This window comes from Crotalus tigris, unplaced genomic scaffold (genome assembly GCF_016545835.1).
Source record: "Crotalus tigris isolate CLP2741 ecotype Arizona unplaced genomic scaffold, ASM1654583v1 scf7180000018730.549990, whole genome shotgun sequence".
In the NCBI taxonomy this organism is placed as follows: Eukaryota; Metazoa; Chordata; class Lepidosauria; order Squamata; family Viperidae; genus Crotalus; species Crotalus tigris.
The window spans coordinates 131,121-158,033 of record NW_024097172.1 but is presented as its reverse complement, the minus strand read 5'-3'; the positions used below and the strand labels follow the sequence as shown (position 1 = coordinate 158,033).

The 26,913-nt window shown below is 41.4% G+C and overlaps 1 protein-coding gene across 1 annotated transcript in view; it reads right to left on the bottom strand.

Annotated features, from left to right (window-relative positions):
* RECK (reversion inducing cysteine rich protein with kazal motifs) overlaps positions 1-26,913 on the bottom strand; it is a gene marked incomplete at its 5' end in the record, with an annotated part of 193,380 nt that overhangs the window by 51,408 nt on the left and 115,059 nt on the right. Inside the window, 3 exons of the mRNA XM_039355685.1 lie at positions 5,991-6,162; positions 8,720-8,842; positions 9,865-10,053. Coding sequence (XP_039211619.1) covers positions 5,991-6,162; positions 8,720-8,842; positions 9,865-10,053 — 484 coding nt within the window. The remainder of the gene's footprint in view (positions 1-5,990; positions 6,163-8,719; positions 8,843-9,864; positions 10,054-26,913) is intronic.

The window sequence follows — 26,913 nt, the reverse complement described above, 5'->3', positions numbered from 1 at the left end:
TTGAATTCCAATATTGCATGATCACTTCCTCCCAAGATTCCTATGGCTTCAACACCTTCTATCGTTTCATCTTTGTTAGTGAGAATTAGATCCAAAATGACTAATCCTCTAGTTCCCTTCTCTACTTTTTGGGAGACAAAGTTGTCTGCTAGGTTTGTCAGGAACGTTTGATCTTCCACTTGTTGCAGAATTTCATTTCCCCTCTTTTTTATATTGACCCAAATGCATTCAAGACAGTTTTCATCATTGTTCTGCTCTATTTCTGTAGAGATGTAGTTATTTCTTATATAGAGAGCAACTCCACCTCCTCTTTTATTTGGTCTGTTTCTTTTAAATAATTTAAATTCCTCTGGCTGTGCGTTCCATTTGTGGGTTTCATCCCACCATGTTTCTGTAATGGCAACAATATCATATCTGCCCTCATTAACCTGAATTTCTAGTTTGCCCTATTTGCTGTTCATTGCATTGGTGTGCAATGGTGTATAGACATTTGAGTCCTTTATAACCAACCCTGTATTTACTTTCTACAGAACCTGTGTGGTGCCTGATTTCCCCTATTGTCTTACTACCTGTTTGGTTAGTGCACTTTGTGTGGCACTCACTATTAAAAGCTTGATTTTGCTTGACAGCAAGGTTGATGTTCTTGTCCACACACACATCTATGTTACATGCACTGATAGCCCTATAATTTTTAGATTGCCGGGGACAGGGATGTTCTGTATCAATTAGCTAATTGTCCCCGCTGTTCAGTTTAAATATTCCTCCAGAAAATCTGTGAATTTATAGCCGAGTAACTCAGTCCCTTTCTTTGATGGATGCAAACCATCTCTTTTGTACATTTTTTCATTGGACCAGCTGCTGACATTGTGACTAATGTATCCAAAACCTTCCCCTTTACTCCACTTCTTTAGCCACATATTGAATTGTGCTATACGCTGGCCTTTTCCATTTTGCTCCTTATACACTGGTAAAACCTCTGAAAAAATAAGCCTACAGCCTATTCTGCTAAGTTCCTGCCCCAGGCTCTGGAAATCATTCTGCACAGAGAGCACATCTTTTTGAGACATATCGTTAGTGCCCAGATGTACAATAGCCTCCACATCATAGTCCTTGCTGGCATTCTTGATTATTTTATAAATATGTTCCTTGTCCCTACTGGCAGTAGCACCTGGAAAATACCTGACCTCTTTCGAAAACTCTGTGTCTAAATTTACATCCCTTATAATTGAATCACCAACCAGAAGGTGGCTTCTCTTTTTGGGTGCCTTTCTGTTGTTGCATGACTGATGTGTAATACTTGATTCGCACTTCTCACTGTTGAAAACAAGTTCTTCATCTCGGACCAAGATCCCCTGCTTATTTGAGTTATGATCACATTATTTTAAATAAGAAAGACCATTTAATTACAGTTTTTTTGGAAGGACTAGCCCAATTTAATCTCCTCCCTATTGCTCCAGTTTTCCACAATTATCCTGATAAATTTATCTTCCATTCAATCTGTTCTTCTCCCTTTTCCTCAAATTTCTTCTAATTTATATAAAAAGTCTTTTCTATTTTCAGTGTTGTCACTCTCTTTTCTAATTTTTCCATTGGCTGGATCTGTTGGTCAGTTGGGTCTTCTGTCTTAGTATTTAGTTATTCCACTTCTCCTGTTACTTGCTGCATTGTTAGTTCTTTGGTTATAGTCACGATCTGGGTTTGTATATCTAAGCTGGCATCTTGTTCCTTTATGTTGCCTCTTATTTTGCTACATGCTGAAAGAATGCTTTCGTGTATTGATTTCAACATAAAAAGGATTTTTTCTTTATCCATATTCTCTTGATAATATATTAAGTTGAAAATTTTAAAATCAAATGTTAAAAATAGTTTTTTGTTTTTTATACCTAGGTATGGGACATGTTATAGGTAGTCTTTATAGTGGAAATTCTTTGCTAAGTAAGAATTTATAGTCCAAAGTAGTCCATCATCTTGTATAATAACAGATACTTCTCATGTAAAGAAATAGGAAAACAATTTCTCACATATAGCTCTGAAAATCAGTAAAGGTTTATCTTCATAGATCAAACAGGCCAGATATGCCACCCTGCAGTTCCTTTTTTTACAGCTGAGTTTTTCACAGGTGGTATCTGACAAGGTCAAAGAGTTTTTTCTAAATTCTAGGCTTCAAGCCAAATCTCTTTTAGTCAATAACAAGTTGTAATACCATACTTCGCCACAAGATGGTACTGATGCTATTTAAAACTTTTTAAGTCCTCTGTTTTATAACAGTTTTTCAAAGTTTATTTCTTTTCTTTTTAGATAAAAATCACCGTATCCAGTAGAAATAGGAATAAAAAAACTTTTAGGAAAAGTATATGCATCCAATTAGATTAAAGTTGTTTTTATAATTGCTTTGTTTCCCCTGGGTAGTCAGTCACCACTGTTCTTAGAGGGTGGGGTAGGAATTCCCTCTCTCCTCACATGAGAAAAAATACTTAGGGCAGTTTTTGCAGGAAAGGTATTTAGAGTCTTAAAGAGAAGATCAGATCTCACCCAATTTCATCCACATTGCTTTAAAGGTGCTTGGAAGTACGGTGCTTGGAAGTACAGTGCCCCTCTTCACTTGCGTGCAGGGATTTCTCCATCTGCTTCCATTCTGGTTGCTTGGTCCCCCATCTCAGGGTCACCTTTCTTGATTCCTTTCCCCACTCACTTTTCTTTCCAACGCCCATTGACCAGCGAGGCTTGTGGTCCCGTGTCTCCACTTTTCTTTCCAACGCCCATTGACCAGTGAGGCTTGTGGTCCCATGTCTCCACCACTTCTTCTCCTGAGGAATCTGACCTCTCGGATCCCGACATCTGGCAAGGTTCCAGTCGAGGCAGTGGCTCTCTTTCCGGGGAGTTTTCCCCCTTTCTTGCTCCATTGTCTGACATGGTAATTTTTTGCAAAATCCCCCAGCAAGGGTCTCCCTTCCAGGTGGATTAATTTTGCAAGTCCTGTCTAACGTAAGGACCCACCCCACTTTGCATCTTAAGAAGACAGAACTCTTGGAATAGTTCTTCCAACAGGCATCCTTTATTAAGAGAAAATGGTTGCAGGCGTTCTAGACAGGACTTGGGGTCCAAGCTCTCCCATTCAAGGTTTTAAGGGGTTCCCCAGTAGCCCCACCCAATCACCCCCTACTTCCAGCGACAGTCTCAGGCATTACACTCCCACCCCCTTTTCCTTACTGCTAGCTGGATGGAGACTTCAGAGAATACTACATGAAAGGTAATAGCCCCCTTTGTTATGATTAGGTCTTTTGGTGCTATCCACATTCAGTTCCTTTGAAATGTATTGAAGGAAGTGAGGGCCATAAAGCCCCTTTATTCAACCCCTTCCCTTCATCGTATGACAGAGAAGGCAGAAATGGAGTTTTCTATAATTGATAACTAGAGATGAAATATAATTGGATTCTGACACACCAGGACCTGTGGGATTATATTCCACTTTTCTGAAGGAGCTGGCAGATGTCATCTCCAAACCATTGTACCATATCTTTAAAAAACCCTGGAGCATTGGGGAACTACCAGAGGATTGGAAAAGAATTGATGAGATTCTCATCTTCAAAAAAGAGAAAAAAAAAAACAGACCCAGGAAACTACAGATTAATCAGCCTAACATCAATACCTGGGAAGACACTGGAAAAAATAATCAAAAAACAGATCTGTGAACATCTAGAAACAAATAGTTATAACTAACACAGATTTGTCAAAAACAGATCATGCCAAATCAATTTTATTTCATTCTTTGACAAAGTGACTAAATTAGATTTCAGCAAGGCATTTGACAAAGTATACCATACTTCGTAAGGTAGAAAAATGTGGGATAGACAGTAGTACTACCAGATGGATTTATAATTGGCTGATAAACCCTACTCAATGAGTAGTCCTTAATGATACTACATCTACATGGAGGGAAGTAAGCCATGGGGTGCCAAGGGTTCTGCCTTAGGCCCAGTACTCTTCAATATTTTCATAAAAGACTTAGATGAGGGAATAGACGGGGAATTCATCAAATTTGCAGCTGACACTAAGCTGACAGGAATAGCCAACATCTCAAAAGACAAGCTCAGGATCCAAAAAGATCTTGACAGACTTGAACAATGGACCCTATCCAACAACATGAAATTTAATATGGAGAAAAGGTTTTATACATCTAGGCAGAAAAAACCAAAGGTATAAATACAGATTAGGAGAAAAATTGCTTCAAAAACAATAACTATGAGAAGAACTTTGAGATCTTAATGGACAATCACTTAAATATGAGCCAGCAGTGTGCGGCAACAGCCAAAAAAGCTAAGACAATCCTTGGTTGTATAAACAGAGACATAGAATCAAAATCACATGAAGAATTAGTACTGCTTATAAATCCTTATAAAGACCACACCTGGAATGCTGCATACAATTTTGGTCACCATATTACAAAAAAGATTTTGAGACTTTAGAAAAGTGCAAAGAAGGGATCCACTGACTATAGACCAATCTGTTTTGATAGTGAGAAGCAAATTGTATGCAAAACTTCTACATCCAAAACTTTCTGAATGAATTGAAAGCAAAGCCTATTTAGAGAAGAACAGGTAGGTTTCAAGACAGGCACTCAGTGGTGAACCATGTTCTTGTGCTACATCATCTGAGATTGCTGAGGTTTGAAACAAGATATCTTAATATTTTAATTATAACCTGATCAACATCAAAGCCATTAACTTTCTAAGACTTAAGTTGGAACAATGAAGGAAGCAATTTCTTCAATTTTACTGTAACTGATGACAAGTTGCTTCTTTCTGTTGTTATAAGTCAGAATATGAAAACTCAGGACTGCTTGTGATAAAGAAATTATTTCTTCATCAGAGGAATATAAAAGAAGGGAACTGTTTCTGTGGCTCAGCATGGGGTGAGTAAGATTTAGCCCTGTGAGGTGGGCTGAGCTGAGAGATAGTGAGTGGCCCAAGGGCACCCTGCTGGCTTTCATGGCTAAGGCAAGATTAAAACTTATGGTCCCCCAGTTTCAAGTTCAATGCCTTAACTACTAGACCAAACTGGCTCTCATAATCCTCAAATTAATGAGAAGGTTTGTTTATTTTTCTATATCATATTGTGGATGAGGAAAACTTATAATGTCTATGCATAAACATGGGGAGTTACACAAGAACAAACAGGATTATTGAGTACACTTATATAAATTCTAAAGTCCTGTAGCATAAGCTTCCTTTAGACCTTCCTTAGCCTCTTAGCAGTTTGCTCAGGAGTAAAATATTCTACTCTTGATTGCTCCCTAATTTTATCTGGAGTTACTGCTGTAATTGATTTGGATATCTAAACTGGAACATAAAGTGATTCTCAAGTTGACGGAGAAGGGGAAGGTTGATTTGAGTTCAGTTGCTGAAAATATGACTTTAGGGCACTATCTAGATAGCTGAACTTTAATAATTTCTGTCCTTTTTAATCCAGTTGGTGTAGTGATTAGATACTGGGAGAGTTGTAGTAGATTATCACTCAAATTGGTTCCTCAATATGCTGTTCCTTTCTTCCTTTTTAATAAAGTTTCTGGTGTTCCAACAGAAAAGTTATCTACTTATCAAACTGAAGAAGACAATTGAGTCATTGACAAGAGATTCTTTCAACAAGAAATGGCCTTTTAATCCTGATTTCCAAATCTTTAAACTCATGAAAGGAAACACATTCAATGTTTAAGAACTTTTAAAAGTTTTTTTTCCCATTTTAATTAACACATGGATTTAAATATCACATTTTTGTGACACTTTTCTTTTAAAATTCCAGTTTTAATATTACATATTCACAACACAAAATAATTGTAATAGTTTATATAACACTGATATCTATTATATAAACTACTACAATTCATATTTTTCTGTTAACAATAAACCAGAATTAAGTAAGATAAAACTTATTTTTCATAAAAGTTAACTGGTTTATTAAAATAATTTCTGTAGATTTTCTTAAATATTTACCTCTGATTTTTAGGGCAGGGATTAGAGTTACAAGGATCCTTATAAATGCAGGAGCCAAATTCAAATTGATTATCATGTAGCCCAACACAACGTGCTACACATGCACTTGGATAAGTACGTCCATTCTGGCCACATACTGGGACAAACTGATCGGCGCAGTTACATGGCAGACCTGAAAAAGTTAAACCTTGGTTAGGATGTTGACTATATCTACATCAGCTATAGAAATCGATTCATTATTTTTCTCTGAAGGAGGATGAGGCGTTTGCCCCTTAAATAATTATCTGAGGGAAGGATTATCTTACATTGGATAAAAATATGATAACAGAAGTAGACACTGTTGAATGAGTATACAGGTTTTCCTCATGATACAACTGTAATGGAGCCTGTCCATTATAGTCACATGCATGATATTCATTAAGTGAATGCTCCATTTTTTAAAGAAGATTCCATTTGTTTCTGGCACCTCTTTAAAAAAAATTCTATAGTATCAAGAGAATAAAACCTGTTGCAAAATAGAAGGAGTTTGACATGAATCTGTAAGAAACTGATCCTGTATTGGGTCAGGTACCTCTTTCATAAGCTGAAAAAACAGAAAGGTAAGTTGGGTATTTCCTGGAACAGGCTTGAGTCCTGTAAGTCCATGGGCGGGTTCCCTCCTTGTTTGCCGGAGGCTGATCACCCCTTCCTTGCCAGAATTTGCAAATTCCATTTGCTCTCACTCCTATTTCTTGTTGGAGTTTAGAAACTCCATCTGCCCTGATCTCCCCTTGCTTGCTGGGTCTGAAGGAAGCTGGAGGCTTGGGAGATTTGCACCCATTATAGCCACCTGATTCCACTGGGTGAGTGGTTGCAGGGACCCAGTGGAGAGGGACAGGTAAGTTGTTTAATGCTGCAGCATTGTTCGTAAGAATGAATAGCTGAGGGAGTGTTGCAGCTGGCATTACTTTGCAACCAAGTCACAAGTAACATTTATAACATCAAATGGTCATTAAGCAACCTGTTGTAGGTCAAAGACTACTGTATGAATATATAGGAATGTATGCAAATAATGAAAGCACATGGCTGAAACAGAAAGCTTCAAGTGGGTGGGATAAGCATATTAGCACTGCCTCTACTTATCTTTCATATAAAGAGAATACACAGCTACAGTGAGGGACTCCTTTATCTATGGATTGAGGACTTAAATCATACTAATCTAGGAGCAACAGCTCCTAGATTCTATTGAATCTACTATAGAGTAAGAAGAAATAGATTTCTTATATTTGTAGGCTAGCACAAGAGTCTGCACTGAACTATTCAATTTTTGTTAAGAGAAAGAAAAAATAAGTCACTATTTCAAGGTTTTCAGTCTATCGTTACTTATGGAAGGTATACAAGTTAAATAGATCCATCCCTGAAACAAAATAAACCTGTGCATACTGAACTCAAGGAAACTTGCCACAGAATATGCACAGATACCATGTTTCCCCGAATATGAGACCGAGCCTTTTTTTTTCCTCCAAAAGAGGCACCAGGTCTTATTTTCAGGGGGAGGTACCTCTGGTACTGATAGCCCCACCCAGCCAGTTCACTTTTTCTGTGGCTGCATTCTGACCTGCATTTCACAGTCAGACTTTTCCAGAAGACCACTGCAGCTGAGTACCGAGCTATGGATTCAATTCATAGTTTGCTTCTTGGCTGCATAGGACTTGCAGAACTGAGTTATGGATTCAATCTGTAGCTCAGTTCTTGGCTGCAGTGGCCTTCTTGAAAGTCCTGTGACTGAGAAATGCAGGCATGGCTGCAGAAGATGCCACAGAAGAAGTGGGCTGGCGAGGATAGGTCTATCAGGTAAGTTGATGCGGGGCACATGGGCTAGCTACATACACACACACACCTTGATTTTTAGGTGTGTGATTTGCCCCAAAACTAGGGCTTGTTTTCAGGGTAGGACTGCCCTCCAAAATCAAGCTAGGGCTTATTTTTGGGGTAGGCCTTACTTTCGGGGAAACACAGTATATTATTGCCCAATTCTGTTGCAGGCAAATAAGCTTTATTTTTCTGTGTGTTTGTGTGTGTGAGGAATTTATGAGGAATTATTTTGATTTACATCTGTAAGTGAGGATCATTTAATTTATATAAAGTGTATTTAGCAGGAAATGAATTTTAATCAAGTAATATTAATTTTCATTCTCCTCCCTTTTTTGAAGTGAACCTCTACCTAGCATATATATAGATACAAATGTACAAAAACCTATGTGGGACATGTTATATTTATCAATGGAAAAAAATCTACCAGACTGACTTCAATGGAAACACTACTTTTTAAATATGAGGCAGGTAGATAGTGTACAGACTTTTTATTTGTATTAACAACTGCTTTTCTGCCCAATCTTTCCATTTTAAATACAGCATTTCTTTCTTTTTAGAAAATATAGTTATATCAAGTGGTATTAATCTTTTTAAACGTTTGTAAAAATACATTATAATAGCTTCCTAACATTCTTATAATTTTCTTCTCCCTAGAACTGTGTGTTTTGAATTTCATTTATCTCATGTTGTATGCAATCTGCAATGTAGCCCAAAATATTTGCTTCAGTATCGGCAATCTGAATAAATCCAAAGGCAAACAGACTATAAAAAATTGTCCCAGGAAATATCAGGCAAAGTACCATCAGAGAAAACCAAAATTCAGCATTACAATGCTTCTGATAAGTTTCAAAGTTTCTTAAAATTTAAAACACTACCTGTAAATAGGTGATGTTCATCATCTGAACTTAATTCATTGAGACACTGACGAGTGGAGCATATCAAGTTCCCAGAAAAACATGAACAGACATTGCAGTCTATATTAAAAGATGTTCCGTGGCCTTAAAATAAAAGAAATATATTACTATATATTGGATTTAAAATATAACTACTTAAATATATACATCATTATTATGAAATATCGCCCTTGCAGCCAAAAAATATTATTCAATGTATACCCTATCTTTTATTTAGGAGTTCACAGTAGGTAGATAGCATTCTCTCCTGCATTTTTTTCACAATAACTCTACCATGCCGATGTGACAAGCCTAACCCAAAGAGCTTAAATGATTCAGGATGGATTTATAATTGGGTTTCCAGATTAGCAGCTAAAATTTAAAAATAAAACTTTTGTTTTATCTAAATTTAACTAATTTTCATTTTTAATGAAATTTCTACATATGATTTATTTGCTAAGGTTTATTTTACTACACTCTCTTATTTTAGATTAACTTTATTATTTACATACTGTAGAAATACAAGTAGTCAATGACTTATGACCACAACTGAGCCCAGAATTTATGTTGCTAAATGAGAAATTTGTCAAGTGAGTTTTATCCCATTTTGCAACTTTTCTTGACACATTTGTTACGTGAATCATTGCAGTTGTTAAATTAATAACACATTTGTTAAGTGAATTGGGCTTCCCCAATGACTCTGCTTGTCAGAAGTTCACAAGAGATGGTCACATGACCCTGGGATACTGCAACTGGCATAAATATGAGCCAGCTGCCAGGCATCCAAATGTAAATTCTCTTGACCATGGGGATGCTGCAACAGTAATAAGTGTGAAAAATAGTCATAAGTCATTTTTTTAATGCCGTTGTAACTTTGAAGGGTCATTAAAAGAACTGTTATAAGTCAAGGACTAGCTGTATTATAGAATTCTGCAAAAAACAAATAAATTGGTACAAAATAATCTCAGCAAAACTGAATGATACATACAACAAATATTTGTTTGCATGGAAAATTTGTGAAAAATAGAGAGGAGATCGTTGCTAGGAGGGCTTTAACTGGAATTAGTTTTGTAGTCTGCAGAATTTTAAAACTTTTGTTATAAAAAATTCTCATGATTAGTACTTACTTTTTCTTTGCCCTCCAACAATGCATGACTTTTGGAGATCAATACAATACATTTCCATACAATTTTCTAACAAACTATTCTGGCCACACGTGCAAATTTTATAGCACCCAACATCTCCAACAGAAGATGGTACTTGGATGAGTGTACCTTGACGGACAATAAAATCAGAGGCTTCACCCAATTTGCAGCCTATGTTAATATGCAGAGAAGACAAATGTTAGTGAGTTATGAATTCTAGGAGAAACAAGTATGCTACAAAAAGTATTGTATTCTCTTAAAGATTAAGAAAGTTTAAACTTTCACTGATTAGTTTACTCAGACATATGAAGCACTGTACTTAAATAGAGGCATATTTATAGCAAGATCTTAAAAAACTAAATTGGAGATAAAAGAGATATAAGGCAGAGATAATAAAATTACTGATAAATATGGGGCAGCATCAAATGAGATTGGAGAAAATAATCTGTGTGTGTATATGACATATATATATATATATTATGACAATGTGATTATAATATAAATAATGGCAATATATTATCAGCTGTCAAAAATTTACCAAGATGATACTAAAGATACAGTGAGGAAATATCAGAGGATGAGATTCAGATAATTTCAGGTAATTCCTGCTTCTGATTCGTTTCTATTTTGCTAACAATAATAACTCTCTGAGCAGCTTAAATCCTGAAAATTAATTTTTGGCAGACATTAGCTTTTCTGCACCTCAAAATTGAGGTGGGCCACAAACAGTATTTTATCATAATTAATGTATAGATTAAAAATGGGGGGCTTCAGATAGGAATTGGTAGGAATTGCATTTTTGCTGTAGCTTACCTGGATCCAGATTACTCTAATTCTCATTCGATTATTCTGTGTTAGGAAACACTCAACCTGTTATGGAGGAGGGCTCAATTGCAATGAGCCTAGAGTTACTGCACAGCCACAAAGGGGCTAGGACCAACCCCTCTCCAAGTCTTTGAAGTCTTATCTATTTGTTCCCAAGAGAAGGCTGCTAGTTGGGGAGATTTCGGTATTGTAGGCAGAATATAATAAAAAGTTAGCTTGAACTTTGCATGTGTGGTAGATTGATCACACCTGATATTTTTAGGAGATTTTAATGCAAAGGTAGGATGAGATAAATGAGATATATAGGATATATAGGTTATGATGAGCTTATTACATATTTTCCTTATGTAAAGGTGGATGACAAATATAACAAAACAGGTATATTTTGAAATTTATAGAGAAACTTTTGCCTTTTAAATAAATATTTTATCCATGATTGACTAGACAACCTCTCTTTACCATAAGTAGACTCATTGCTATTGATTAGAACTGTATCTCATCATGTGATGCCCATTGTATTTTCTAATGTCTTCAGGCTGTAGTGATACTCAACCTCTCTCACAGAATTAGTAGGTTGGAAGGGATCTTGCAGGTATTCTAGCTCAAGCCCCTAACTGGGCAGGAGTCCTTGGACAATCCTCAACAAATGGCAATGCAATCTTCTTGGAAGCCTCCAATGATAGATCACCAACAACTGAAAGAGGAAAGCTCTCACTTAAGAAAATCATTCCTAGTTCAAGATTGGATCTCCTCTATAAAACTTCCACCCATTGGTTCTGGTTTGACTGTTCACTATGGAAAATAAATCCCTATCCTCTATCTTGTGACAAGACTTCATATCTTGGAAGACTGCTATCAGGTCTGCCCTTGGCTTTCCTTTCTTTAGGCTAAACATACAAGTTCCTAAACTACTCTATATGCCCTTATTGTGCTTTTCATGCTTTTTTTTTTTTTTGCCATCTTATGAGTTCCTCAGTATCCTTTTAATATTGTATCAACTCAAACTAGCCACAGTATTCCAGATATAGTTTAATTGGGGAAACAAAGAGCAGTACTATAATTTCCCATGATCTTGACACTGTAGTTATGTTGATGCAAGCCTAAACTGCATTGCCTCTTTTGGCAGCCACAGCACACACTTCTGGCTCTTCCAGGATACCCAAAGACTTCTAGCAAGTACTAATGCCTATTATTACTTGTCATATGAATTTTCCTACTTAAATAAAAAATCGTATCTTTCTCACAGTCATAGAAAAATAGGATTGAAAGAGATCTTGAAGGTCTTTTAGTTGAAACTTTTGTCTATAGCAGGAGAACCTATATATCCGGAGACAAATGGTTGTCCAATCTTTTCTTGAAAATCTCCAATGATGGAGCATTCACAACTTTCACAAATACTTTGGTATTTGTACAACATCTATGATGACCTTGATGATAGTATTACATTTCTATTGGTATTACTTTTCTACTGTACCGTAATTAAAAAAAATTAAAATAAAATGATGTATCATTGGTATATCACACCCAGGAAATTATAAAAAATGTACAAAGATATTTCAAACCAATGTTGGAAATGAAAATAACAAGAGGGAACATTATATCATGTGACTTATGAGGAAGCTAAGAAGTTGTGAATAAAAAATCACACAATAAGGAAAAAAGATTTTAAAGATAATATTGTGAAGAAATCAGTATTCTTTTGATTGAGACTTATGGACGATGAATAAGACTCATGTTAGATTTATTCTGTACAAGGTAATTGCAGTAAGATTATTCTATGCAAAATAATGGAAAAGTACTGAAATTCCCCTACTAAAATAATGGATTGTAAAAATGTCAGAATTCATAAAAAGAGCAAATAGGTGTTTGGTCAGAGAAAAAACAACAACAAAACTTTTCTCAGACTGGAAAATTTATATGGACTTTTTGCTGAAAGAAGGAAAAAAATGAAATGATGATTAATGGGTCTGAAAATTAAGAAAGAGGTAGGTTAAATGAGGGGCTGAAGGGACTTGGATAACATCTAAGAGACAAGAGAGCTAATAAGAGAGTAAATTATCTCTTTAAAATATCAAAAGTCATTCATAAGTTCTTTAAATTTAGGGGGGAGTCTCTTTTTTATTTCTTGCACTTTTTTATCTATTAAAAAATCTTAAATATAAATTTAAAAGACATGCAAACTCTATTACCAAAGCAACTAGGAGAAAAATATATCTTAAGTCCACAAGAGGCAGACAGCATTCATAAGCAGCTGAGTCTTTCCTAATTCACAAGAGTACAAGAAAGGAGTAGGTATAGCACAATCATACTTACAAGATTCTGTTATTATAGCCCAACTCATAAATGGATCTGAAAAACTGTGATGTTATAAAACACATTCTCTGTGAAGTTCAATATTTCTATTAATGGCTCTGAGAAGAGGCGTTGTCTTACCTGAACGCCTTTTCTCAGCATAATGATGGAGAATCCACAAGTGGGCTGTCTTAATCTTCCTGCTCCAATAAGACTACGTCTGAAGTGTAGACACGCCTCTGCTGTGCAAGTGCACCCCAGTTTCAGAGTAAGGCGATACACAGATGTTAGTCCGATGCATGTGCTTTCCTACTATTAGAACAAGGGACAAACTGACCCTAGATGGGAGGGAGTGGATTCTCCATCATCATGCTGAGAAAAGGCGTTCAGGTAAGACAATGCCCCTTCTCCAGCATGATTGGATGGAGAATCCACAAGAGGGACATACCAAAGCCCTGTGTTCCTAAGTGGGGGGATTAGTTTGGGCCTGGGTCCCACTAGATGACAACACGTGTTGCAACACCCTGTGACCAAAGGAGGCATCTGAAGAGGCATATTTGTCAATCTTATGGTGACGGACAAAAGACGAGGGTGAGGACCATGTAGCCACCCTGCAAATCTCTCCAATAGATGCCTGGGTCGCCCAAGCCGCCGAAGTAGCAGCACCCCGGGTAGAATGGGCCGTGATATGCCTAGGAACTGTCAGTGATTGTGTCTTGTATGCTAGGGCGATGCAGGCCCTAATCAATCTCCCTATTGTTGAGGAAGAGACCTTCTGGCTCATGGATGAAGGTTGAAAGGATACAAACAATGCTTCAGATTTACGGAAGGCCAAAGTCCGATTGATGTAACGTCGCAGAGCTCTGCAAACGTCAAGTGTGTGCCACTGCTTCTCAAGGTTATGGGACGGGTTAGGACAAAAATTTGGGAAAACCACCTCCTGGGACCTATGGTATAAGGAATTTATCTTGGGAATAAATGAAGGGTCTAGTCTGAGGGTCAGCCTGTCAGCATGGAAGATGCACAAGTCCTCTCTGACGGAAAGAGTGGCCAGTTCCGAAATTCGCCTGGCTGAAATGACCGCCACGAGAAATGTCACCTTCATAGATAATAGTTTAAGGGAGCATGTGATAATAGTCTCGAACGGCAGTGAAGTGAGGGCCTGTAAGACCTGGTGTAGGTCCATAGAAGGGTAACGGTGAACCATTGGTGGCTTGGCATTAGTCGTTCCCTTTAAAAAGGAGTGCACCATAGGGTGATGTGTCAAGGGAGCGGCATTGTCACTTGTCCAACCCATCCATCAGAAATTCCAAGACAATCGGAACAGAGATGTCCGAGAGCTCCACTTGGTGACCTGAACACCGAGTGCAGAAACTTCTCCATGTGGCATCATATATCCTATTCGTCGAGGGGCGCCTGGATTGTTGAATCATGGCTATCACCCTCGACGAATAAGAGTCTCGGCTCAAGGCCCGCCTTTCAAGTGCCAAACGGTTAGTTGGAGCCACTGTGGATCTGGGTGCTGAAGTGTCCCGAGTGAGGGAAATACGACCTGCTGGAATCCTCCAGGGTGGGAAGACGGAGAGCTTTACCAGGTCGGCGAACCACAGACGTCTCGGCCACTGTGGTGCAATCAGGAGGATCTCTGCTCATTCTTATAGAGTCTTATGGATTGTCGCGGGAAGGATTGGCAAGGGAGGAAAGGAGTAAAGCAGTTCCCTGGGCCAGGGGCTGCAGAGGCCATCTGTCCCCTCTGCTGTCGGAGACGGGAACCTGGAAAAGAATCTCAGGAGCTGGGAGTTGGTTGGGAAGCAAAAAGGTCTAAGGTTGGGGAACCAAACCTGTCCACAATCTCCCTGAATAATCCCGGGTCCAGTCGCCATTTGGCAGGTTCCACAGTGGCTCTGCTTAATGAGTCCGTCTGTTGATTGGTCGCTCCAGATGGAAGCAAGATTTAATTCTACCCAGGACTCCAACAACTGGGCCTCCTGCATGAGAGGCCTGGACCGTGTCCCCCCGTCTGTTGATGTGGGCCTTTGCAGCAATGTTGTCGGTAAGCACCAGGACATGCTGTCCTGCTACCTTGCTGCTGAAATGTTGTAGGGTCAAATTTATGGCCCTGAGTTCCAGCCAGTTTATATTGTTCTTCAATTCCTCCTGGGACCATTGACCCTGAGCCCAATGCGACTGGAGGTATGCTCCCCAGCCGAACAGGCTGGCGTCCATGGTGAGGGTGATTCTGGCTGGCTCTCTGAACTCTGTACCCCGTGACATTTCTGGGGAAGCCCACCATCAAAGGGAGTTCAACACCAGCCACGGAACTCGAACCTTCTGATTGGAAGCGTTGATGCGTAGCCTCTGAAATGGAAGAAGCCACTGCAATTCCCGGGCGTGAAGGCGTGCCCATGAAACGATCTGTACACAGGAGACCATTTTCCCCAGGAGTTGCAACAAGGCTAAAGTGACTACCTTGTCTCTCCAGATTTGATGGACAAGGGCCCGAATGCTGTCACGTCAGTCCTGTGATAGATAGACCGTGCAATTGCTCGTGTCTATGATTGCCCCTAGGTGCAGGAGCCAGGTTGAGGGCACAGTATGGCTTTTCTGAAAATTGACAGAAAACCCGTGCTCCTGAAAGGTTCTGATAGCGAGGGCGAGGTCTGACTGAGCCTGACCGAGCCCTCTGGAAGGAGGAGGACTGTATTAGTATATCATCCAGATAACACTGAACTCTGATCAGAGTCTGTCTCAGGTGGGCGGCCAGCACTGCCAGTATCTTTGTAAATACTCTAGGTGCTGAATAGAGGCCGAATGGTAAGGCCCTGTATTGGTAGTGCCGGTGGGCATAACTAAACCTGAGAAATTTGCGATGCCCAGGGAGAATAGGGATATGTAAATATGCCTCTGTCAGGTTTATTGATGTCAAGAAGTCCCCTTTTCTGATGCTGGCCAAGATCGACTGCAGTGATTGCATCTTGAACTTCCTGTACATCAGATAGTAATTTAGAACTTTTAAGTCTAAGATTGTCCTCCAGCCCCCTGAAGACTTGGGAACGACAAAAAGAGTTGAGTAGAACCTCTGTCTTTCCTGGTCCTGCGGTACTGGTTCTATGGCCCGTATCTCTAACAGATGAGCTATGGCCTCTGACATGAGGGCCACTCTGCTCTTGTTTGTGGGAATGGGACAAGACCAGAACGGATCCGATGGACTGGACCAAAACTCCAGCATCAGACCCTAAGTAATGGTGTTTAAGACCCATGAGTCCGTGGTGGTGGCTGCCCATATGTCAGAATAAAAGGACAGCCAGCCTCCTATGCCCGTGGAGTCACTTGCCTCCTATGCCCGTGGAGTCACTTGCCTCGTTTGAAAAAGCGTCGTCCTGAGCCTCGAAAGGGCCGCTTGGCCTGGGCATGTGGTGGGGTTCTGGATGTGGAACGGTCCTGCTGACGCTCCGGTCTCTGGTAGAAAGGATAAGAGGCCTGGGCCCAGTCCCAGTTGGAAGCTGGCCGAAAGGACTGCCTATGATACTAGTGACCCTTGATGAAGTGGACAAGGCCGTGAGGGCAATGAATGCCGCCACCTGTTTATTGGACCCGTGCCCCTCCTGGCTGGTTTCTGCCAGTAGGGAGGTGACACGAAGCTGGCTCCAGGGATAATCAACGCCTCTTTGATGGAGGGGTCTTTCCCGCAAACTTTGAAGGAAGCGATGGTGAGGCCCCTCCTCAAGAAGCCTTCTCTGGACCCAGCTGTTTTGAAGAACTTTCATCCTGTCTCCAACCTCCCCTTTGTGGGGAAGGTTGTAGAGAAAGATCGCAACTCTTGCGATCCTTGGATGAAATGAATTATCTGGACCCTTTTCAATCTGTCTTCAGGCCTGGCTACAGCACTGAGACTGCTTCAGGCCTGGCTACAGCACTGACCGATGACCTCTGGCGAGCCCGGGATAGGGGTTATTCCTCTATCTTGGTGCTTCTTGACCTCTCAGCGGCTTTCGATACCATCAACCATGGTATCCTTCTGTGTCGTCTCGGAGAGGAGGGGGTGGGCGGCACCGTATTGCGGTGGTTCTCCTCCTACCTCTCTGACAGGTCACAGTCGGTGTTGGCGGGTGGACAGAGATCGACCCCTAGGCGCCTCAATTATGGGGTGCCTCAGGGCTTGGTCCTGTCCCCCCTCCTTTTTAACATCTACATGAAACCGCTGGGTGAGATCATTCAGCGACACGGGGTGAGGTATCATCAGTATGAGGATGATACACAATTATATATCTCCACCCCGTGTCCTTTCAGTGAAGCAGTCAACGTGATGTGCCGGTGCCTGGAAGATGTGAGAGTCTGGATGGGGATGAACAGGCTTAGACTCAACCCTGACAAGACCAAGTGGCTCTGGGTCCTGCCCCCAAGGGTCATTCTGATGGTCCATCATTAGTCTTGGGGGGGGAATTTACCTCCCTCAGTGCAGGCACGCAACTTGGGTGTCCTCCTGGACTCACAGCTAAATTTGGAACAACATCTATCGGCTGTGGCCAGGGGGACCTTTGCCCAGGTTCGCCTGGTGCACCAGTTGCGGCCTTATTTGGACCGGGAGGCTCTACTCACAGTTACTCATGCCCTTGTCACCTCAAGACTGGACTACTGTAATGCGCTCTTCACGGGGCTACCCTTGAAGAGCGTTCGGAGGCTGCAGTTGGTTCAGAATGCAGCCGCGAGAGCGATTGTGGGTGCACCAAGGTACACCCACGTATCACCTATCCTCCGCGAGCTGCACTGGCTTCCTGTGGGTCTCCGGATGCAATTCAAGGTGTTGGTTGTCACCTTTAAAGCCCTTCATGGCTTAAGACCAGGTTACTTACAGGACCGCATACTGCCTCATAGTTCCCAGAGACCGGTGAGGTCCCACAGATTGGGCCTCCTTCAGATCCCGTCAGCCAGACAATGTCAGCTGGCAGGCCCTCGGGGAAGGGCCTTTTCTGTGGTGGCTCCGACGTGGTGGAATCAACTTCCCCCCGAGATTCAAACTACTCTCACCTTGCCGGCCTTCAAGAAAGCTATTAAAACTCTCCTGTTCCGGTAGGCCTGGGGTTGATGTCCCCGGGGGAGGGGGGCGGGATTCGATTGGGACATGCTGTGTGAATGTATTCATTTTTAATTGTTATATTTGTTGTTTTAATTTTGTACGCCGCCCTGAGTCCCTAGGGATTGGGCGGCATATAAATTTTATTAATAAATAAATAAATAAATAAATGAGGGGGCCACATTAAACAAATTTTTCTCTGCAGATCCCAGATTGGGAATAGACCCCAGGTTACCCCACTGTTTCTGCACTGTGTTGCAGAAAAAAGGGGGACAGGGGACATGCTTCTGTGGTACTACCGGTTCAGTGTAAAGCGGATTGGGGTCCTTTGATGTCAATAGAGCTGGGATCTCCTGCTCCAGGGTGATGTTGGCTGTCGTGCAGGCCTTAAGCAGCAAGGAGCTGAAAAGGGAATGATCAAAAAGACCAGCAGGTGGAGTTGGATCCGATGTTGAAGTGCCCTCGTCATCTGACAGGATCAGGTCTGAAGGGTCGAAGTCTGCAGAGTCCGATTCCGAGGAAATGTCCTGCGTGAGGTCTGAGGATTCAGGGTGCAGAAAGGACCGTGGAGGTGCTGTGGGAACTTGTGGAGGTCGTTGGGAGACAGAGGAGGCTGAGCAAAAGCCTGAGTTATCATAGCCTGAAAATGTTCAGGCCCTAGTGACTGTGATTCGGGGGCGGGGGGTGAAGGCCTGCTGCAGTAGGTGTAAAGGAAGCCTGAGGCCCAAATAGGGCGGTGCCTTGTGCAGTAACCCCCTGTATTCCTAGATTTAGCCCTGACATGATAGGTTCAGTCTGTGCCATTTCCCTAGGGGGAGACCAGGCCCTGGGGCTAAATTACAATGAGCAGACAAGGGCTCAAATATGGATTCTGTAGGTGTAGTGGTGGTCTGTGGTTGACCTGGAGCCAATGACCTTGCCCTGGAGCAGTGTTTCCCAAACTTGACAATTTTAAGGCATGTGGACTTCAACTCCCAGAATTCCACTCCCAGAATTCTGGGAGTTGAAGTCCTCATGCCTTAAAATTGTCAAGTTTGGGAAACACTGCCCTGGAGGATTCTTCCTCCAAGCTCTGGTGATGCCTGGTGGCCTCTCTGCTAGTTGTTCTAGATTTTTTGGAGGACTGTACCTTGGCCTTCAACATGTTCTTCCCCATCGCCTCAGTAGAGGCCTTGTGTTTCTTTTTGGCGGGGGGCTCGGTAGTGTCCTGTAAGGGCAGAGAGAAGGAGTTGTCTGCCATAGTGATAGGTAAACTCCTTTCTGTCCTTTTTTTTTAATAACTGTGCTAAACTGCCACTATCTATCTGGGGGTAGTCAAACTCCCTGTCTGAGAGACCTAATGATCAAATGTCTGAGACAGCAGGCCTCTGAGGGATCAATTCAGTGGTGAAGTGCCCCCCCTCAGGCGCTGTGAATAACCACTGAAGTGAGGCACCTCCTTCAAGGAATCCAATCGGACGATGGTTAGGAACCCAGACATGGAGGGGGGGGTCAATCGATAAGGCAATGCATCCTTGTGGGGACAAGCTTGCCCTCCCCAGGCTCAGTTGAAACGTTAGAGAGCCAAGATAACAAAATGGTGGCCATAAACAAAATGGCCACAACTAAAGCACGCCAAAAATAACCGACAAGGGCCTCTGAGACTGGAGAAAGAATCTAGCTGAGGCCTCTGAATTGAGGGCTGCGCCTCCGTAATTGAGCCCTAGTTCCTGAAGGAAGCTCCTGGGGCTCTTCTTGGAAGGCATGGTGATCGCGCTATGCGTGTCCAGGTGTTCCTGACCTGCTGGTAACTTGCCGCTTGCCTCTATGCTTCCGTGCCAATCAGCTGGCTGGCAGTGCCACGGCGCCTCTTAATCGCTCTCTTTGGTCAGGAGGTGCCAGGAGAGGCCATGCCGATTCACAGTCAGCCTGATGCGACCAGCTTGAGAATCAAGGCTTTAAGGCTGCGGGCCAGTCAGGGGAGCGAGCTGATGTCTACGAAAGGGAATTTAAACACACAATGACTCATGCGAAGTCAGGCAGTTCAAATTCGGGCAGGCAGTAGCCTGCGGAAAGTCCCAGGTAGGATCTTCCTGATCAAGAAAGTCCAAACAATCCTAATTCTACTATGATGAATGGATCAAATGTCTAGAAAGAAAGGAAGGGAAAACCAGGGGTGTACAACCTATCTTAATTCTTCTGCTCCTGGGAGCTGAAAAATGCGTCTGTAGAGCAAAAGACTAAGTCTAAAACTGGGGTGCGCTTGCATAGCAGAGGCGTGTCTACACTTCAGACTTAGTCTTATTGGAGCAGGAAGATTAAGACAACCCACTTGTGGATTCTCCATCCAATCATGCTGGAGAATGGGGCTGCAGAGATGATTAAGCTTGCAAATTAACAAAACTGAAAGCAAAAAAGAAAGTATATGGCTATTTTCACCAGATAAATATTTTCATTTTAAAATTTGCCCGAAGCTGCTGAGAGACCGATGATTTATATTAAAGGGGATCTTTTCTAACAATTGGATTTTATTCCCCAAAGTCAAAAGTTTCTATAGTGTGTATTTCTACATAATTTATTGTAAAAAAAAAGTCTCCTATAAATTGTAAGATAACATCTCAACATTTGTTTTCCAATTGGGTACAATAGATCTATTCCTCAATCTCCCTCAATCCTCTTAGAAAAATCAAGTTCATCACTGGTCATTTATATCAACTTTGAATCTTTACAGTCCATGCCTTTCTCAGAGTCCTCTAATCTATTTGTATTTTCCCAGCCTTATCTTTCAGGGCTACCAGCAGTGAGTTACATTCCAATCCATCTGGTTATAAATCTTGTTGTATTGCTATTATTTGTGTCTGATTACTGTCTTCTCAAATCATTGTTACTTTATCAAATTTTTTATTCAAATTTTCAAGCTGAACTTGTAAATCAGAAAAATCAGCTTTACTAATAAATTTTGTCTTGATATATTGCTTGCATTTTGAGTGTATTCTAATATAGTCCAAAATATTTGAGTAATAAAACTTTTATCTTTTACAGCCAGTCACAAACAGCTCATCTCTAAGACAGGAAAAGTACCATAATAATTGAGCTCAAAAAAAAACAGTGAGAAGAGCTTTCAGTAGAAAAAGAGAGATTTTTTTTATCAGAAATTAAGAAAAATCAAACTAGACTTTTCTTAGCAAATATATAAAATACAAAATCCCTACAGTGAAAGTACAATACAACAACAATAAAGTTGGAAGGGACTTTGGAGATAATCTAGTTCAATGCCCTGCTCAGACAGGATACCCTATACCAGGGGTGTCAAAAGTCACATGATGTGTCATGACTTTTTCCTCATTGCCGGCAATGGGGCAGGCGTAGTTTTGGCGTGACGCAGCCAGCCCATGGGCCAGCAGTTTGACACCCCTTCTCTCTACCATTTCAGACAAATGGCTGTCCAGTTTCTTCTTAAAAACTTCCAGTGTTGGAGCATTCACAGCTTATGGAGGCTGATTAATCGATGTTCCACTAATTACCGTATATTCCGGCGTATAAGGCGACTGGGCGTATAAGACAACCCCCAACTTTTGAGAAGATTTTCAGGGTTTAGAAAGTCATCTTATATGCCAGAAAATACAATACAATATTGAATTTCTGTTTATAGATGAGCACAATAGGAGCTCCTTTGCTGCTAGAAAGCTTTGTCCTGTTAAGTGCTTATTTCTGTAAAAAAAATAGGACTGGCCACTAGGGGGCAGATTGGTTTTAAATTCAGAGAACAGCTACCCGTATATTCCTGCGTATAAGACGACCCTTGACTTTTGAGAAGATTTTCAGGCTTTAGAAAGTCGTCTTATACACCGGAAAATACGGTAATTGTTTTAACTATCAGGAAATGTTTCCTTAGTTCTAGGTTGCCTCTCTCTTTGGTTAGTTTCCAACCATTGATTCTTGACTTGCCTTCAGGTACTTTGGAGAATAGCTTGACTTCCTCTTTATGGCAATCCCTGAGATACTAGAACATTGCTATCATGTCACCCCTTGTCCTTCTCTTCATTAAACTAGACATATCCAATTCCAGCAACCGTTCCTTATATGTTTTAGCCTCCAGTCCCCTAATCGTCTTTGTTGCTCTTCTCTGTACTCTTTCTAGAGTCTCAACATTTCTTTTTTTACAGTTTTGGTGACCAAAACTGGATACAATATTCCAACTGTGGCCTTACCAAGGCATTGTAAAGTGGTATTAACACTTCACGTGATCTTAATTCTATTAATACAGCTTAGCACTGTATTGGCTTTTTTGACAGCTGCAGCACACTGCTGGCTCATATTTAAGTGATTGTCCACTAGGACTCCGAGATTCCTCTCACAGCTACTATTATTGAGCAAGGTACCACCTATACTATCCCTGTGTATTTGGTTTTTCTTGCCTAAGTGTAGAACCTTACTTTTTTCACCATTGAATTTCATTTTGTTAGATAGCGCCCAATGTTCAAGTCTGTCAAGATTCTTCTGTATCTTAAGCTTATCTTCTGGAGTTTTCGCTATTGGTGTCATCTGCAAATTTGAGTTCCCCATCTATCTCCTCATCCAAATCATTGATGAAGATGTTGAAGAGCACTGGACCCAGAACAGAGCCCTGGGACACCCCACTACACACTTCCCTCCATGTAGATGCAGTTCCATTGAGGACCACACGCTGAGTACGGCCAGTCAGAAAGCTATGAATCCATTTGGTGGTGATGCTGTCTAACCCACATTTTTCTCTTATCAAGTAATAGGTTGTAGTCTAGTTTATCAAATACCTTACTTAAGTCCAAGTAAATTATATCCACAGCATTCCTCTGGTCCACTAATTTTGTCACCTTGTCAAAGAATGCAATAAGATTTATCTGGCATGATCTGTTTTTGACAAACCCATGTTGGCTTTTGGTAATGACTTTGTTTGCCTCTAGGTCAGGGGTGGGGAACCCTGGCTCTTTTATGACTTGTGGACATCAACTCCCAGAATTCCTGAGCCAGCATGGATGGCTCAGGAATTCTGGGAGTTGAAGTCCACAAGTCATAAAAGAGCCAAGGTTCCCCATGCCTGCTCTAGGTATTCTCTGATTCGTTGTTTGATTATCTTTTCCAGAATCTTCCCAGGTATTGAGGTCAGGCTGACAGGTCTGTAGTTTCCTGGATCCATTTTTTTCCCTTTTTTGAAGATGAGAACTACATCAGCTCTTTTCCAGTCCTTTGATAGTTCCCCAATGCTCCAGGATCTTTGTAACATATAGTTCAGTGGTTCTGAGATCACATCTGTCAGTTTCTTCAGAACCTTGGGTTCCATCTGGTCCTTGTGATTTGAACTTGTCTAGGGTGGACAGGTGCTCACTTACCATTTTCTTGCCTATCTTAACTTGTGTTTCTAATCTGTTTTTTACAGTACTGTTTTTTATAGGCTGGACTGTTTAAGTACTGATGTAAATCAAAAGAGATCTCTTTCACTACACAGAGTTGCCAGCTTCTATGCAGAAAAGACAGAATTGGTTTACGGCAGCTAATAAAACAAAAAGGGCATAAAAAGAAGCTACTAAGATCCAAGAGAGGGTTAAATTAAATTAGCATTCAACCAGTAGATAAATATTTGAAAATAAAAATCAAAAGAAAAAATATCAAAAAGTGCAGTTAAAACCCAGGCATTTTTAAAACAGTAGACAGTAGGAAAGGAAAAGATGGAGACTCGACTCTCTGACCTTTCCCACCTAGAATTGTTACCTTCTAGATTCTCTTCTCAAGTATGTCCACCATCGCCCAAGAATCATCTTGAGTCATTCTTAATAGCCCCCATTCATAACTGGGGAGCATGCTGCTATCAGCAGGAAAGAAAATCGCTGGGATGTTTTATTTTGTAGCCATAAAGGAAAAATGGAGAGGAGATGGGACAGGGGAAGGGAGGGGGGAGAAGAGAAGAGAGTTCTTCCTCACATGGTGATGAAAGCTGAAAGTTCTGATCCTACTTACTGCAGCAAGGGAAAGGAATAAGCCCCCTTTCCATTATAGGAAAAGACAGCACCCTCTGTTCAGCATTTACTATCTAGATTACACCATTTATTTATTGTAGTGATCATTCAACCTTAGAACAAAGAATCATAGGGGTTTTTTTGGAAGTCTTCTAATCCAACTCCCTGCTCAGACAGGACACCCTATACCATTTCAGACAAATGGTTGTCCAGTCTTTTTTAAAAAGTTTCCAGTGATGGAGCACCCACAACTTCTGAAGGAAAGCTGTACCCTTGGTTGTTCTGTCAGGAAATTTCTCCTTAGTTCTAGGTTGCATCTCTCTTTAATGACCTTACTTCTTGTCCTACCTTCTTTTCTGTGACAGCCCTTCACGTTCTGGAAGACTATCATATCATTTCTAGTCCTTCTCTTCATTAGACTAGACATCTAGTTTGCTCAATTGTTCATTGTATGGTTCAGCTTCTAGATTCCTTAGAATTTTTATTTTTCTTCTCTGCACTCTTTCTAGGGTCTCAATATTTTTTGGAATCATGGTGACCAGGGCTGGATACCAAAATTCCAAATATAGTTTCACCAGTGCAATATAAGGTAGTACTGTCATCTCATATGATCTTGAAACTATCTCTCTGTTGATGCAGCCAAGGACTGCATTGGCTTTTTTGGCAATTGCAGCACATTGCTTACTCATTCTTAAGTGGTTGTCTACTAGGACACCTAGTGTCAGAATCCAGTTATATTTCCTTTCTATCTATTTTCTCTCATCTAAAACCAATTCTTACCCTTCCCTGGATCCTGCCATACTCCCAAGGGGGAGGGGGGCTATGCATGCAGGTTTATTACTATTACTTTCACTTCCTCTATTCATTACAAAGTAATCTTTTCTTTATTCACCTTTGTGTCTGCTAACCATTACAATGTAACAATTTGCCTCTTATCCTAGGCCTCTTCTGAACTTCTTCTCCTTACCGGGCAGCTAAGAAAAGGGGGGTGAAAAGATACAGACCTCTGGGATCTGGTTATTTCTCCATCATCAAAATAAGGTGTGAAGAGCTGTTGAATGATTGTGCACAATGGAGCCAAATTGATCTTATCTTTCCTGGATTTAACACCTAGGAATTTGCTAGTCTGAATCGCCCGGAAGAACTGTGGAGTGGGGTGCTTAGGGACACTTTAAAACATCAATCTGTAAGGGAATCCCTCAGATCCTGTCTATTATGCCTGCTATCAGCTACTCTTAATAAAAGTTCCTGTTGGAAGAGATTGTTTCCAAGAGTTCTGCTTTCTTAAGATGTGGGTTGAAGTGGGGCCTTACATTAGACAGGATCTGCAGTAATAGTCAACCTGGAAGGGAGAAACTTACCGGGAGACTTTGCAAAAAATGCAATGTCAAACGACAAGGCAGGGAAGGCGAGGTGGCACAGCAGTTAAAGTGCAGTACTGCAGGCCACTTTAGCTGACTGTGTTCAGCAGGTCAGCGGTTCAAATCTCACCAGCTCAAGGTTGACTCAGCCTTCCATCCTTCCGGGGTAGGTAAAATGAGGACCCAGATTATTGGGGGCAATGTAAATATATATATACATTGCTTACTGGTGTACACCGCTTAAAGAGCGCTTGCACTTAAAGCGGTATATAAGTCTCATAAATAAATAAATAAAATAAATAAATAAAGGAAGAAAACCCCACGGAAAAGGAGCCTTCCCCCTTACCGAGAATTTGCCAGCTGTCGGGATCCGAAATGTCATACTCCTCAGGAGAACAGGTGGTGGAGACATGTAGCCACAAATCTTGGTGGTCAATGGATGTTGGAAAGAAAGGCGAGTGGGAAAAGAGATCGAGAAAGGTGACCCTGAGACGGGGTAGCTACCAACCAGAATGGAAACAGGAGATGGAGAAATCCCTGCATGTTAGCGAAGAGGAAGGAAGTCATGCACAACACTCGAACTAGATCGTAGAGCAAGCTATTTATCTGATGAAAAGAACCCTTGGCTCTATAGGAGAGGAGAACTCTGAGCCCTGCAGCTGCACCAGCAGCTGGAGCTGCAGCTGGAGAGATGCAGAGGAGGAATCAGAACCTATAGTCCCGGGGATGTCCGCTGAACCAGCAGATACCATTTCAGTGGCTCTCACTCCCTACCGACCCGCAGATGGCGATCAGGATGGAAGACAATACTGACAGCGAAGGCACCAATCCATCCAAAGACTCCCGCCGCTGGACGTGAGATTCAAGGGGGAGCCGACATGCTTGGGGTTTTTCCTAACTCAACTACATGGAGGAATACATGGAGGAATACAGCTACATGGAGGAATACAGGTGGCACATCCCCAGCGACAAAACCCGTATCCGTATCGTGCAATCCACTCTGGACAGACTGGTCACAGATTGGGTGGTGAACCTGCATGATTCCAGAGCTCAATGACTTCAACTGTTTCATGTCCTCTCTGAGAAGGTGATTCGAGGACCCCCTGGCTGATTGCAAGGCCTGCGGAAGAATCAAAACAGTGAGGCAGGGCAGATGCCCGGTAGCCAAATATACACAAGCTGAACTAGCTGGAAGACATCCTCCTTAGCCATTTCAAAGACGGCCTAAATTACAATGTGTATGATGCTTGCCTGCCCTGAGGGGACACACACCAACTCAATGAATGATATGTCCTGGCAGAGGAAGCAGAAATCGACCTACTGAAGAGGCACCGCTGAGGAAAACCATGGGGCCGCTCTCCACCTGAGCCGATGCGCGGACCAGTGAAACCATCGGCTACGGCCAAGAAGTCAACGGGCTGTTTCAAATGCGGGAGAGAGGGGCATCGGGATGTAAAATGCCGCTCGAAAGCCCCTCAGCACAACCCAGACTGATCACTGGCCAGCA